This window comes from Phascolarctos cinereus, unplaced genomic scaffold (assembly GCF_003287225.1).
Source record: "Phascolarctos cinereus isolate Bilbo 61053 unplaced genomic scaffold, phaCin_HiC Scaffold_726;HRSCAF=1367, whole genome shotgun sequence".
NCBI classification, from domain to species: Eukaryota; Metazoa; Chordata; class Mammalia; order Diprotodontia; family Phascolarctidae; genus Phascolarctos; species Phascolarctos cinereus.
Genome location: NW_027556098.1, coordinates 244896809 through 244912477, shown reverse-complemented (window position 1 = coordinate 244912477; position 15669 = coordinate 244896809). Strand labels below are relative to the sequence as shown.

General features: G+C 35.4%; 1 protein-coding gene across 1 annotated transcript in view; it reads left to right on the top strand.

The window, feature by feature from the left end:
- Window positions 1–15669, top strand: part of NBEA (neurobeachin) — a 776021-nt gene that overhangs the window by 527690 nt on the left and 232662 nt on the right. The window contains 1 exon segment of the mRNA XM_078147053.1: window positions 13862–14005. Coding sequence (XP_078003179.1) covers window positions 13862–14005 — 144 coding nt within the window.

Below are 15669 nucleotides of genomic sequence, written 5' to 3'. Positions count from 1 at the left end.
TCCACAAGTAAGAACTGTGATTTTATTTTTCAGTATGATGTATCCTTGTTTTAAATGCATTTTCTTTAAAATCCCTTACTCGGTAGTTAATCAAAATCTTACCAAAATAACTAAATGCAAAAAGATTCCATATTTGCTACCATATATATTCTTAAAAGCATGGTTTATCAAATTTCCTTTGAAAAGCATAGAATGCATTTTTCTATATTCATTCTATTAAGAAGATTATTGCATTAACATTTCATACTTATGGAGTGCTACATTTAAATTCAATCATATTTTCTTTCACCTTTTTTAATTGCATTTTTCTACTGAAAACATTTGCTATTTATGAACATCCTTTTTGGTGGTCTGTCCTAAGAAATCTTGCTTGCATATGAATATTTTGAATTAGAAATAAATGAAATTCCTTTTTTGCTGTCAGAACCAAATTGTAAAAATGCATTGCATGTCTTTGAAAATCAGTATACTCTATTAGCAGACCTGTCAATATAAAAAGTGCATTCCATTTCCACCTCTTGCTCTAATAACCTTTTCTATGTTACTCTCAGGCAGTTCACATAATCAGAGTATATTGTCAGCTTACTGGAGTTGGGGAAGCATGAAATGAAAATCGCGTTAATATTGATCCAGTTCTTTTACTTGCAAGTGTCCTTGATGTCCTTTCCATTGAGCAATAACTGTTGGGGTTAGGTATTTTCTTCTGTTATTACTCAGCCTTTAAAATTATTGCAAGCATAACTGATCTGTGTATTGTGTTTATCACTTGGAATCACTGCTATTTACATGGAATTTTAATTAGTGTCCAGAATAGTAACATTCACCTTTACTTAGACCCTGGAAATTTTACCTTATTTCCTATACATTGTAGTACACCTGAAGGAATGTTACACTTATTCTCCAGTCACATAGAAAAACACTTTAGAAAATAACTTCGAGTTTAGAAATCCTGAGATTATTATATTTGTAATCTCTTAATGTTTAATTTTGTATATAACTTGATTATAAGCATTTTTAGTGATAAGATACACTTTTTGTGAAGCAAATACATCAGAAATTTGAAGTTGGCTTTTTAAAAAATTTAATGGTAATATAGATAACTATCTTGGATTATTTCACCTAAATCTGTACCAATACATGTAACAAAGTGAGGATTTTAGGCTGTTATCCAGTGATTTCAAACTAGAAAATATGCTGTTGATAAATAAGGAAGTTAGGTTCTGATTCTCCCAGACAAGCTACCTGGATTTATTAAATTACTGAGACTTTCAACTCTACTGCACCTGAGTAGATACAAACAAAATACTTCATTTCCTCTATTTAAAAAAATCTGTGTACTTATAGAATTTGTTGATGCTCAAAATGCTGTATGCTAAAAAATAATTATATTGCATGTGTATTGGAAGTTAGGGCCCAGATTCAAGGGATAAAGTAGAAAAAAGAAAAAAGACCATTGAAATTTCTAGTCATTTTTTTCCTGATGTGGTATGTTTTTTTCCAGTGTTAAAAAGTAAGATTTTATGGTTACAAGGCAAAATGTATGTGTCTGTATGTCTATAACTAAATACAAATATACATGCATGTATCTTTAGATGAGCCTGCATGAGTGTATATATATATGTATATACATACATGCGTGTGTTTACATGCATGTATATATTTAGATATGGACAACTAGGTAGTGTAGTGATAACTGTGCCAGGCCTGGAGTCAGGAAGACTCATTTTCCTGAGTTCGGATCTGGCTTCAGACACTTATTAGCTGTGTGATCCTGGGCAGTTCACTTCACCCTGTTTGCCTCAGTTTCCTCATCTGCAAAATGAGCTAGAAAAGCAAATATCAAATCACTCCAGTATGTTTTCCAAGAAAACCTAAAAATTGGGTCTTGAAGAGTCAGACACCACTGAAGTGACTAAACTGGATATATTTAGATATGTAATATATGTATAAAATCTTATTCAGTCTTTACAGCAGTCCTATAAGGTAAAAAACATTATTTCCATTTTACAGATGAAGAAACTGAAGTACAGCAATCGTAAGTTTGTTGTCCAAAATTTAACAGCTAGGAAATTGTAGAATCAAAACTTGAAACCAGGTTTTCTGATTCCAAGTCCAGTACTTTTCCCACTTTATTGTAATATAACTTTAAGGGAATTGCATGATTTATTTTTTTAAATTACTGGTCAGTGAAGAAATGTTGTAGTGAAGCCCATGTTGTATAGTTTACTAGACTTATCTCACAGAAACTCTTTGGTTTAACATAAAAATCTTTTTGACAGACAGCAGGTTCTCTGGACATGATTGAAGGCATTCTCTTAGCTTTGACCTAATAAGAATTATAAATTTACTGATTGATAATAAACCACTTAGATGTTGTACAAGTTTAAAATTTTTTGATTCATGGAAATTTTGAATAGGATGTTATCACATATGATGTAATCATTTTTAGAATACATTATTCCAAAATCCCTTGCTTTTAGTTGTCATTAAGTGTCACTTTCCAGATTTTTTTAAACTTCCCATGGTATTCAAACTGAATTAATACATTTTATTTAAAGCAAGGTATTTAGATTTTAAATTAATTTTAGTATTTTCTGTGATGCTGACTTTGTTTTGTCGAAACACTTTTTTATAATTCTCACACAGTTATAAAATACAGAATATGAAAAAGGATTCCTATGCCCAAAAAGAGGAGCATTATCTCATGAAACTCATTTCTAGATATTTGGAAACATTATAGTTTCCTGACAGTATATATATAGGTAATACTGTTATAAGGTTAATTTTCCATTTTTCTAATGCTTTTCCAAAGATGAAAGAAATTGTATAAATTATTTATACTGTTTATAAATCTTGTGGGGAAAAGTCTTTTTTTTTTACCTTTTTCTTGATGTTAGAGATATCAAGTAGACAGGGTTAAGTAATATAACCAAAGTTAATATTCTTCAGATTTATTTGATATTTGAATAACTAATTACAAGTAATCGAGCATTGCTCATTTTCTTAGCCATGTCTTAAGGAAAACCAGTTTTTTTGCATATACACTATTTTACCTTTGTCTCACAGCTCATTCCTTAAACTGTGAGCTCCTTGATCAGGAACTATCTTTTGCTTTTCTTTGTATCCTCGGTACTTATTAGCACAGCTCCTGGATTATAGTAGTCACTTAATAATTGCAAGTTGATTAAAATATCCTACAGTACTTTACTAAACAATGCATTTCTCACTAAATTCTTTGTAAACATATAAGTAATTTTCAAAATATGTTTATTGATAATCATAATGCCATACATTTGTATGGTGATTTACAATTTTTCCCATTTCACAAGTGTGATATCAGTTAGCCTTCACAACATTTCTGTGAACTATGCAGGGTGGGTAACATAGCTTCATTTTATAGGTGGAGAAGCTGAAGCTTAGTGAGAGTCAGGAACTTTCCTAAAGTTCTGGTATAGCAAGTTGTACAATTATGGCAAGAACCCAGGTCTTCTCATTTGTAGGAAGTTTTAAAGTTGACATAAACTGAGACACTTCAAAAACTTAAGTATAGATTTACTAATTAATCTCAAAATTGATCATTCAAAATGAACAAGACTAGAGCTCAAATGAAATTAATTGAAGTAAGTACAAATTATTTAATACATACTGTTGCTATGTTCAGTAGTTGATTGTTATATAGGTAATTCTTTCATTCAAAGCATATTTCTGCACGAGGGGGCGGAGGAGAGCAAGAAAAACAGGAAAAATGCTTTATTCTGCAGTCTAAATCCATCAGTTCTCTATCTGGAGGTAGATAGCATTTTTTCATCATGAGTCCTTTGTATATCCATATAAATTAAAAATTCTGAAATAAAGGACACTAAGATTTCTTGTTGGTAAACACTTAAAGATATTTATGATTTGAAATAATAGGATCACAGAATTTTAAAACTGGAAGTAAAGGTTTTAATTAGTCAGGCAATCAGCAAACATTTATTAAACCCCTACTGTGCCAGGCAGTGTGTTAATTGCTAGGGATACAAAGCAAGGCAAAAGAGGGGTCTCTGCTCTCAAAGGAACTTAGTCAAATGAAGGAGACTGCATGAAAACAACTAAGTATAAACAAGATAACTTGGAGATTAGTTGGTTGTTGTCCTTTGTTCTCCAAGAGGACCAAAATGGCATCACTGTGTTAGAGTCAAGTTACATTGTGTCCCCCTGCGGCTGATGGAGCACCTGTGTTTTCTTGGTGTTAATTGTTAGGCCAAAATTAGCACAAGCAACAGAGAATCGATCCATACTTTGTTGCATCTCAGCTTCAGGGACTGCATTGAGTGCACAGTCATCTGCAAGCAAAAAATCGTACACCAACACTCCCTCCACTGTAGTCTTGGCTTGCAGCCTTTTCAAATTGAAGAATTTACCATCAGTGTGGTAGCTGACCTTGATACATTGTTTGTACTAATTTGAAGGCATTTGACAACATGGCTGAAAACATCATGCTAAAAACCATGGGAGCAAGCACTCAGCCTTGTTTCATTCCATTGGTAACTGGGAAAGTGCGAGAGCATCTTCTGTTATTCAGATCCCCGGCAAGCATGCCATCATGAAATTGATGTACAATATTAATGAACTTCTGTGGGCAACCAAATTTTGACAGTTTTCCATAAGCCCTTAAATTGACTGTATCAAAGGCCTTGTTCAGATCTACAGATGTTGTGTACAGACCTCTGTTCTGCTTCTGGCATTTATTTCTCCTGGAGTCATCAGGCAGTAAACATTCTATCGACGATTCCCCAGCCCTTTCCAAAGCCACACTGGTTCTCAGTTAGATGACCATCTTCCAGGTGAAGGATCAGCCTATTAAGGAGGACTCTGGCAAGAATCTTGCCAGCAATAACTGAGAGGCCCTCCCGTGATTGTCACAGGACGACCTATTTGCTTTACTTTTATAGAGATGGACAATGGAGGCATCCTTGAACTCCTGAGAGATAACCTCCTCTTGCCTTATAACCCAGGAAATTTCAGTCACCTTTTATGTGAACAATGGAACCCCCACCTTATAAATCTCAGCTGGAATAGAATCAGCACCAGGTGCTTTGCTACATGACAGGAGCCTAATGAGATTCAAAACTTCTTCAATTGGAACTTCAGCTAGACTTCATCCAAGTAAATGGTAAATGACTTCAACATTCATTGATGACAGTCTGTTGAGAACACTATGGAACTGTTTAGCCCATCTTTCTTAAGATCTTGTCCTTATCACTAATCAATATGATTCTGCTGAATTTAAGGTGTCTATGAGATGTTAATTTGAAAATGTCCAGTATGCAACTGGAGATGCAATACTGTAGTCAGGAGAGATATTATGGATAGGCAAATAAATCTGACAGTTATCTGCATTGGGATGATAATTGAATCCAAGGAACTGATGAGCTCACCAAACAATGTAGTATAGGGGGAGAAGAGAAGTGGACCCATCACAGGGCTCTGTGACATAGCTGTCATTAATGGGCATGACCTAAAGATCCAGCAGTGGAGACTGAGAAAGAACAGACAGGAAAACAAGGAGGAGAGGGAAGGAAAAGGAACAAGCATTTATTAAACACCTACTATGTTCTAGGCACTATGCTTACTTAGGGCTTTACAAATAACTCATTTGATCCTCACAACAACCCTGCAAGGTAGGTGGAATTATTTTTCAGTTGAGGAAACTGAAGCAGGCTGAGTTTATATGACTTTCCCAGGGTCACTCAGTAAGTGTCTGAGGCTGGATTTGAATTCAGGTCTTCCTGACTTCAGACCCAGTTCTCTCTCTATCCACTATGCCATCTAGCTCCCTCAGAACTGGGAAGGAGCAATGTAATGAAAATCTAGGGAGAAGAAAGTTATCAATAAGACAGTAATTGACAGTGTTTAAAAACTGTGGAGGTTAAAAAAAAAAGAATATGAATTAAGAAAAGGCCATTAGAGTTGACAATTGAGATCATTGGTAATTTCATAGATAAACATTTCAGTTGAATGATGGCATCTGAATCCAGGCTGGAGAGAGACGGAGGAAGTGAGGGAAAAGGAAGTGTAAGCATCAATTGTAGATAACCTTCCCAAGAAGTTTAGCCATGAAAAGGAGGAGAGATAGGATGATAACTAGCAGAGACTGAACAAATCAAGTGAGGGTTTATGAAGATGGAGCAGACACAGGCATATTTGTAGGCAATAGAGAAGTAGCTAGTAAACAGGAAGAGATTGAAAATAAGTGAGAGAATAGGGATGATAAAGTTCTGCTAGAGAAGACCAGGTGGAATGGAATTACTTATGCATGTACAGAGGTTTGCCTTGGCAAGGAAAAGGGCCACCACTTCATGTGAAAAAGATGAAGGATAATAAAGTGGTAGAAGTGATCTTAGTGATATGAGATGAAGAGGAGAGGCTAAGGCAAAGCTCTTGGCAAATGGCCTCAATTTTTTCAGTGAAATGTGAGACAAGGTTCTCGGATGTGGGGTGGAGAGGGAGCAGGGGAGCCATGGGGAGTTTGAGGAGGGATAAAAAGATGCAGAAAAGCTGCTGTGCTAAGTAAATAGTGATTAAGTTAGAGAGATGTAAAAAGATTGTCTTAACCAAATTGAGATCCCACTTGAAATTATGTAACATAAATTTGTTGTATACCCAAGTTAGCAGTTTTGTGATATTCTCCAGCTTTGTTCAAGAGCGCGTGAGTAAGGATAAAGACGGGTCATGGCAGTGATGCAGGAATAAGGCTTGGCAAGGCAAGATTGATGGTAAGATAAGGGGGCAAGAGGACTCAAGAGAAGTTGTGTAGAAATAAACCGGTTCACCAAGGTAACGATATGGGGAAAAGGATGGAGTGCAGCATTGACAGCTTGGGAAAGAACTGAAGAATGGAGGGATCAGTGGTTATCACAAGGACAAAGAACAAATTTGGAGGTTGCAAGGGAGAGTAAGAGGTGGAATGACAATAGACTGTGATCAGATAAAGGAGTTTCAGAGATCATAAACATGAAAGTGGTGCCTGTATGAGTAATTGCACGATCAATGGTATGACCATGTCTTTGTGTAGCTCAGGTGGGGTAGAGGAATAGGTCTTGAAAAATGAGTAAATTGAGGAGCTAGGAGGTTGGGGTGTTTGAGGCAGTATCAATATATATCTTGAAGTCCCCTAATGTGAAGGCAGGAGTTGAAAAACAGAGAAAGACTATGAGCCAGGCACTAATCCTATTAGAGGAGGAAGGAGAGTGACCTTTAGGTGAGTAGATAGTAGAGAATCTTGACTTGGTGATAAATATCTATTGTATAAACTACAAAGGAAGAGAAGATGTTGATTGATGGTGTTAGAGGGAGAGCCTGGAAAGCAAGAAGTATTGCATCTTCTCTACCAGAACCAGTGAATTAGGAATATGAGGAGAGGCTTAATCAGTGCTAGAACTGGTGGCCAGGAAGCTGTGTCATCAGGTCTCAATCAGTGAAAGAAGGTGGAAGGTGCAGGAAAGAGAAGTATTTAAGATGAGAGCTACTTTGTTAGCTGTGAAGCAGGCATTTCAGAGAACACAGTGAAAGGAATGGAAAGAAGGAAGGAAACATTTCTTAAGCACCTGCTATGTGCCAAGCACTGTACTAAATACTTTACAAATACGATCTCATTTGATCCTCATAACAACTGTAAAATGGTTGACGAAACTGAGGCAGACAGATTAAGTGACCTGCCCAGGGTCACACAGCTAGTAAGTGTCTGAGGTCATATTTGAACTCAGGTTTTCCTTACTCGACCTAGCATTCTGTCCACTGCACCACCTAGCTGCCTCTAGATGGATAGCTTTAGAGTGGAATATCGGTGGGGTTGGGTTGAGGGGAATGGGAATAAGGAAGCAGCCAAAGAAGGAACAAAAATAGGATTTAAACAGTGGCAGCCAGGGGTTCAGAATCACTGGGATTCAGGGGAAATGACAAAGAGTATGTTCATGATTTAGGAATGAGTATGACTATCACTGTCCATAGAGGTTGTGCCTGGGGTAGAGTTGTGCCAGGTTATCAGGCAACACTGTGTAGCTGAAAAGGTAGGGATGGGGGGGGGGGAGAAAGGGTATTCAATGGTCATCTGCAAGGTGACTGCTTTTGAGGTTGAGTGGTCATAAAAATGGTGAGCCAACTGCTGTCTAGTTAGGCACCTAGCAATTTATTATGTCTTTGTTGTTGTTCATTCATTTCTACAGAGTTTGACTCTGTGACTCTGTTTGGGGTTTTCTTGGCAAATATACTGGAGTGGTTTTGCCCTTTCCTTCTCTAATTTTACAGATGAGGAAACTGAGGCAAACAGGGTTAAATGATTTGCCCAGGGTCACACAGTAAGTGTCTGAAGCTGGGTTGAACTCAGGTCTTCCTGACTCCAGGCCCAGTGCTCTATCCACTGTGCCACCCAGCTGCCCTTATTATGTCTTTATCATTGTATTTTAGCAAAATTTGGAGAGGCTCATGTTTACTGTGTTAGTTACCAGATTAATTTTTTCAGCTACAGCAACTCACCAAGGCCATCTACGATGGAGCTGAGGAGTTGTGGTTTGCATTGGTAAAAGAAATACCCACTTGCAGAGGCATGGACTAAGCATAGGAGTTGGTTATGTGTCTTTGGCTGACTGTGTCTGGCATTTCAAAGCTACATTTAAATAGTATCAGAATTCACTTTTGTTTGGGGCTCCCCCCACTCCAATTCTGTTTTCCCTTCCATTAGTATACATGATCAAAAGTTGACTATTAATTTCTCATACAGAATAGAAGATTACATTATTTTATGTTTTTTCACCACATAAGCAGTATCTGTATCTGTCAAGTAAAATACCTAGGGCACATTTCAGACAAAGGTATTCTTTAGTAAAAATTATCCATATATAATTTAGTTTCTTCACTTGACCCCTTTACTTGGATGCAGGGATAGCTATACTGTTTTTATTTTATTTTTGTTTTTATCAGGGGACCATCTTTAATATATTGCATATACTCTGCTTTTCAGTTTTCTAAGTCATTTCATTGTTATTACTGTATTTACTTTAATTGGTTCTCAGTAGAATCTTATGGAAGTGAAAGAAAAGGAAGAACACTATTGGATTAATGTTGTATAATCTTCATCTTAGAAAAAAGAGTTTCAAATAGGTATATTGTACTATGGTAGGTATATCGTACAATATGCAAATAGATATATTGTAATATACAAATAGCTATATTGTACTATGAATTCTAAAGTATGAAGAATGTTGCCTCTTATTCTTTAGATGAAGTTGAAAAATACCAAAAGGGAATTTTATGTCAGATGTTTTTATATTGTATATTCTTCTGTTTTTATGGATGTTTATTATAATTAGAGAAGCCTACTTTAGAATACTTTGAAATTTTCTCAGAAAAACAAGAATATATGGCTTCTGACTGATCCAGCTTTAAATTTAATTTCCATTTTCAAATCCAAGGAAAGGTGTGGTTGGTGGTATTTGCTTGTTAATTTGTTGATGAATGAATAGAGAGGCCAAGAAGTACACTTCAGTACAACACATCTTCTGAAGATAGATGATCGCAAATAAATTTTCTTCCCAACTAGTTTTTGATTTGTTGGGTATTACACCAATTCTTTGTGAGGACAGTGTTTACAATCCTTATAATGAAACAGTTCTTTGAGACTTTACCTCTTCTTGCCTGTAATTTTGAAAAATGGAACCTTGATTCATAAAAGATCTAGTGATTAAAAAGCCATACACTTTGATTTAGATAAATGTGTGGTAAAGGATGACAAAACCAAGTAGCTTGACTCACAGCTAAATGATATATTTAACAAACCAACGTAAGTGAGGTCATAGTTAAGGGAAGTGATTAATTTCATGTATTTCTTTTATGGCTATAAAATTAAGTTGTTTTCAAAAGTTAATATAGATTTTGTATCTCCAGATTTACTTAACAATGCCTTTTATTGTCTTTTATTTGTTCATTAATTTCAACTATGTAAAACAACTTAGCATTTTTTTTTTACTAACCTCCCCCACTACTTTAAACTGCTAACTAGGAAGCTGATCCACTGAGAAATTGGTGCCAGTGTATTCAGAACTGAATGGATAAGATTCAGAGTTGTAGTTAATGGTTTAATGTACATATGACAGGAGAGTACAGTATTCCAAGGACCTATACTTAGCTCTAGGTTAGCATTCTTATATATGACTTAGATAAAGGCATAATTGGCATTTTCAACCAATTTTCAGAGGAATAGCTAACACTGGATGGCAGAGTCAGGATCTAGAGCATAGGTTCCAAAAGTGGGTGATACTGTTCCCTGAAACAGTGGCAGGAGCCAGTAGTAGCCTTGGGTGCAATTGGGGGGGGAGCATTGAATAAAAATAAGGGGGCAGTGGAAGCATAAAGAAGGAAGAGAAGAGAAAAAAATTTTGAAAAATCTTTCACACATATTTCATCTGTTGTGTAACAGAATTTAAGTCATAGTGATTACATTATTTTGCAAATAAACACACAAAATGAAAATTATAACTGATCAGTGGTCAAGTCCACCGACAGGTCTTAATAAGCAAGTGTTGGCCGGCAAGCTTGTCATGAATTGGCAGGAAGGCCAGCATGCATTGGCAGGAATATGTAAATGTAATGACTTGTTTACAGATATGATACTATACAATTATGTGACATAATATTGTGTCATCAAAATTTCAATGCAGGGGGAAAAAACACAAATTTACAATAAATTATTAAATTGAAGATGCGTCATTTTTAAAAAATATTTTTTTGAAATGATGCAAATTTTTTTAAAAAGCATTAAAGAAATTTTTTTAAAGTATATTTCTGGGGCGGGGGCACTTAGTAAATTTTATTTTAAAGGGAACAGTAGGCCAAATAAGTTTGGGAACCTGATCTAGAGTATTGTAAGGATGCAGATAAGATGACTCCATAGAAATCAGTGTAAAGCAATACACTTGAATAAAAAAAAATTAACTTCACAAGTATAAAATGGGAAAGGCAGCAGGTGTTTTGAAAAAAAGCTTTTGGAATTTTAGTGGACTACAAATTCAAAATGCATCAATAGTGTGACATGGCAGCCAAAAAAGCTAATATGAGAATTGGGCCTCAGTAAGAGAGGTGTAACTAGGAAGAGGGAAGTGAACCATTTCTGCCACCAGTGCCCCTTCAATATACACACACACACACACAGATACACACACACACACACACACACACACACACACACACACACACACACACACACACACGTCAGATTTATCTAGAATACTATATTCGGTTCTGGGCACCACAATTTTAAAAAGTTATTGTAAGCTGGAGATTGTCCCTAAAAGGGCAACCAGGATGGTGTAGAGTGCTGAGTCCATGACAGAGGAAGATCAGTTGAAGGATCAAGGCCTAGTTAGCTCATAGAAATGGCTTGTAGAAGTGCTGTCATGTGAGTGAGGGTAAACTAAACTTCTCTTTGGCCCTGCCTGTGCTAAAACCTTGAGTAATGGATACAAATTGCGAAGAGACCAATTTAAGCTTGACATCAGGAAAAAACTTCTCAACAATTAGAGCTGTCCTAAAGTGAAATGAGCTAAAAGTTCTTCTTCCTTGGAGGTCTTCAAACAAACATTAGTCAACCATTTATGGGAAATGTTACAATGATTACTTTTGTGCATTTGTTGGACTACGTGAGCACTGAGGTATTTTCCAATTTTTGAATTCTGTGGTTCAAATATTCCAGATTTCAGTCTCCTTTGTCATGTTTTATTTGTCTATGGCTATGGCCTTGTCATCATTTTATTTTAAAATGGAAAGAAAAGTAATTTTAGAAAAGTCCATATTTATTTCATTAACTGAAAAACCTACTTCTACAACTCTTCCAAACAGTTTCACTATAAAATGTCCTAGCTATTACTACTGATAATACTTATGAATCTTTCTCTCTGAGTAGAGGTTAAGTTCTTGAATTATTTCATGAAACTCATAATGACATACTTATAGGTAAAAAAGTTGAGTTGAGCCTGATAGAGTTAAATAATGATCTATATCAGTATCAGTACTTAAAAATTATTAAATAGGCAAAGTTTGTCTTTGTCACCCCTGATTTTTTTCCCTACTGTCCCTCCCTTAAGGTTTCTAGTACATTCCTAATAATAATTGACATTTATTTGGCAATTTTTTGCCAATTGTTCTACATACATTATCTCATCTAAACCTTATGGCAAATTTGTAAAATAAGTACTACATTTATTTTCATCCTCTTTTCAGATGAAGAAACTAAGGCTCACAAAAGATAAATGACTTGCCTAGAGCCACATAGCTCGTAAATGGTAGAAATGTTCCTGACCCCAAGTCTAAGTCCAGTAATTTTTTTCTACCATACTCACCCACTGTCTCTGTATTTTCTTCATCTATATGAAAACCTGCTCTCAGGAAAGAACATAATATAGTTATTCACACAAATATGTAAATGATGGATAAAATTTAATGTGTTAACTTTCCTAGAGTTATTTGCATTTTAAAAGGAAACAATCCCTTTAAATCAAAAGAAATTGTTTCAGTTTTGGAATTTAAAATCTTGATAGCCAGTTTGGGCAGACATTTTTGAATATATATATATGTATAGTGAAATCATACCTCATAGACAAGCTGCTACTCCTAAGACAAGCCTTATTCTATATTATTTCATTTACATAAACTTTAACAGGATTGTCCAATTTTAAGTGCTTCTTAGACTGGTAACAGTTTGAAAATGTACACTTCAATACTTTGGTGATTTCACTGATGTGATTATTCCTTGCCCTGTTGTAGATCACAATCCTGTTATGCCTTATAAATGTTCTTTGTTATCATTGTGGATGGTAATAATATAACACCTTTATGGTGCTACATAAATATATGAAACATTTCATTTTACAAAACATTTTACACACATTTTACATACATACCCTTTGAGATAGGTAATGTATTTATCCCCATTTAACAAATGAGTAAAGCAAGTCTTGTAAAGGTTGATTTAATCATTCATGATTATACACATAGCTAGTGTTTGAGCAGGATTTGAACCCAGATGTTTCTTAAGTTGAGCACGTGAACTCCTATACCATGCTGCCCCTCCTATGTGTGTGTATACATACACACATATATCTTAACAAGTAGCCAATCTTCTGATGATAAGCCTCACCAAACTTAGTTAGTGCATTCTCAGAATAACCAGACTATATTGAACCTTTCCAGCTTGGCATGGGACCTACAAAAACTTCATGTTAAATTAACATAGCCTTCAAGAACTAAGTCACTCTGTATCATGATGAACCACCGTAATAGGTAGGACTAAGTGGAAACATAACAGAGACAGAGACAAGACAAATAGGAAAGTGTAAATCAGACTTATGATTTCATTGTTATATGGTACACCCTCCTCTATGAAGAGTCTGACACAGTGGAAATAACTGAACAATAACACACCCCTATCCATACCTCCACCATGCAGATTGCAACCCAAACTGTCTGTCACTTAACAGAAAAGTTCTAAAGAATTTACCTAAGATACCTAAATATTAAATGACTTGCCCAAGATCAGGCAGCTAAGAAATATCAGATGTAGGATTTGAACCCAGAACTTCCTAACTGCAAACTCAGCACTTTATCTACTTAAACACTTTGCCTCTAATTATGGATTAAAAAGTAGATATAAATTATTACCACCTGAAATAACTGACATTTTAGCAATTAATTGCAAAGTAATGAAGAGCAATTTATAACATCTTCCTTTACTATGCCATTATTTTAAGAACCAACTTTCTAATATTTATTCACTTTAAAAAAAACCTGAAATTGGATGACCTAAATTATAATATTTTATTGTTGTCAGGCACTGAAGAAGATGTACTCAAGTCAAAGAAAACATTCAGAAGTCAAGCTGTGGTGAACCAGAATGCAGAAACAGAGCTCATGCTAGAAGGAGATGATGATGCAGTCAGTTTACTACAGGAAAAAGAAATTGACAACCTTGCAGGTAACATTTTAATATTTGTCATGCTTATATTAAGGATAAGGCTCTTTGTATGTCTCTGAGTGTACATATACAGATATATATCCATACACACACACACACACACACACACACACACACACACACACACACACGTGTTTGTGTGTACATCGAAAAGCTATGCCATAACTACCTACTGCATTTCCAACTCTTATCACGGGAATGAAAAATGTAGGCTAGTGACTTAGTATGTTACATTCCTAGTATTAGAGGAAGTTTACAATCTTATAGAATAAGTTCTACCTTAGTAGAAAATTCATATTGCAGATTATGCATATATGTCCACCAATCCCTATCTAATATATTCTGTTTGCATTGTAATTGCTGCCTTGAACACCATGTTGCTCCTGTCCACAGAAACTTTTATTCCATTCCCTCCTCATTGCCATTCTTGAGATTTTTCTTGCTCCCTAACTGCTTTCAATACTTCTGCTACCTGAGACTGAAGAATGTAGCTCCCTGCTGCTCCCCTAAGATCCATTGCTGGTTCCTGGTCTCATTTCCTTATACCCCTCTCCAACCACCAGTCCCCATGCTACTCTTCATCCCAAGCCCTAGTACCTATAATTCCATTTTCTTCCCTGAATTTTAGGTAAATGTATGTACTCTTTACTATTTATTTATACCTTTTCCTCTCCTAATCTAAGGCTAAAATGAAAAGCTAACGGAGACATTTTTGCTTGTTGTTTTTCTGTAGTTACTGGCAAGTTAAAACTGAAAAATCACAAAAGGGTTTTGTGGTTTCCTCAAAGGCAGAGACTGTATACAAGAAGCTAATTTCTGTTTTATTCTGTATCAAGAGCACTTTTCCTAAATATTTCAATAATTGTATTTTAATATAATTGATTTCCATTGTAATCCTATATGTTATATTTATGCATTTAAAACATGATTTGAGAAGGAATCTTTGCCAAAGGAGTCTAACTCAAAAATGGTTAAAAACTGTTCTACAGTAAGACCAAGAGTTTCGAAACCCTAATCAGTAATAATGTTTGATGACTGTAGAAAAAGAAGCAGCTAGGCCCATCTCAAAAGAAAAATAAAATGATAGACAACTCTCCTAAAATGGAGACATAGCCCTTAGAGTTTTCTGCGCTAAAGAGTTTCTGCCCATCCCCCCTCCAGTCTTTTACTTCTAACCCCTTACTATCTTCATCTCCACTCTTTCATCTCCCTATTCCCACCTGAGAGGAGAAATGTTATTCATTTTCATCTTTGTATCCCCCCCCAAATCACAGTGTTTTGCATATAATAGGTATTGAATAAATGCTTATTGAATTGGAGAAATTCTTTACTTACTTTAGGCAGAGTTGGACAGAATAGTGCTATAGCATAAAGTACTTTTGTTTCTAGATACCTGAGTTGAAATTCATAATTTATTTTCCTTCATTCAGTAAATATTTATTAAGTGTTTTATATGTGCTAGGCATTTTGTGTGATATAAACTCATAGGAATATTGGTATGTGTGGTGGATAGTAGACAAAATGCCAGGTGGGAAGATACAGTGTCTCATCAAAACTTGTTTTTTCCAGCTCCTTACATAGTAGGAACTCAGTATTTGTTAAATTTAGTTGAGTTCGCTGTAAACCTCAGTACCAGGCATTGTTTCTTTAGAGAAAAGTATTCT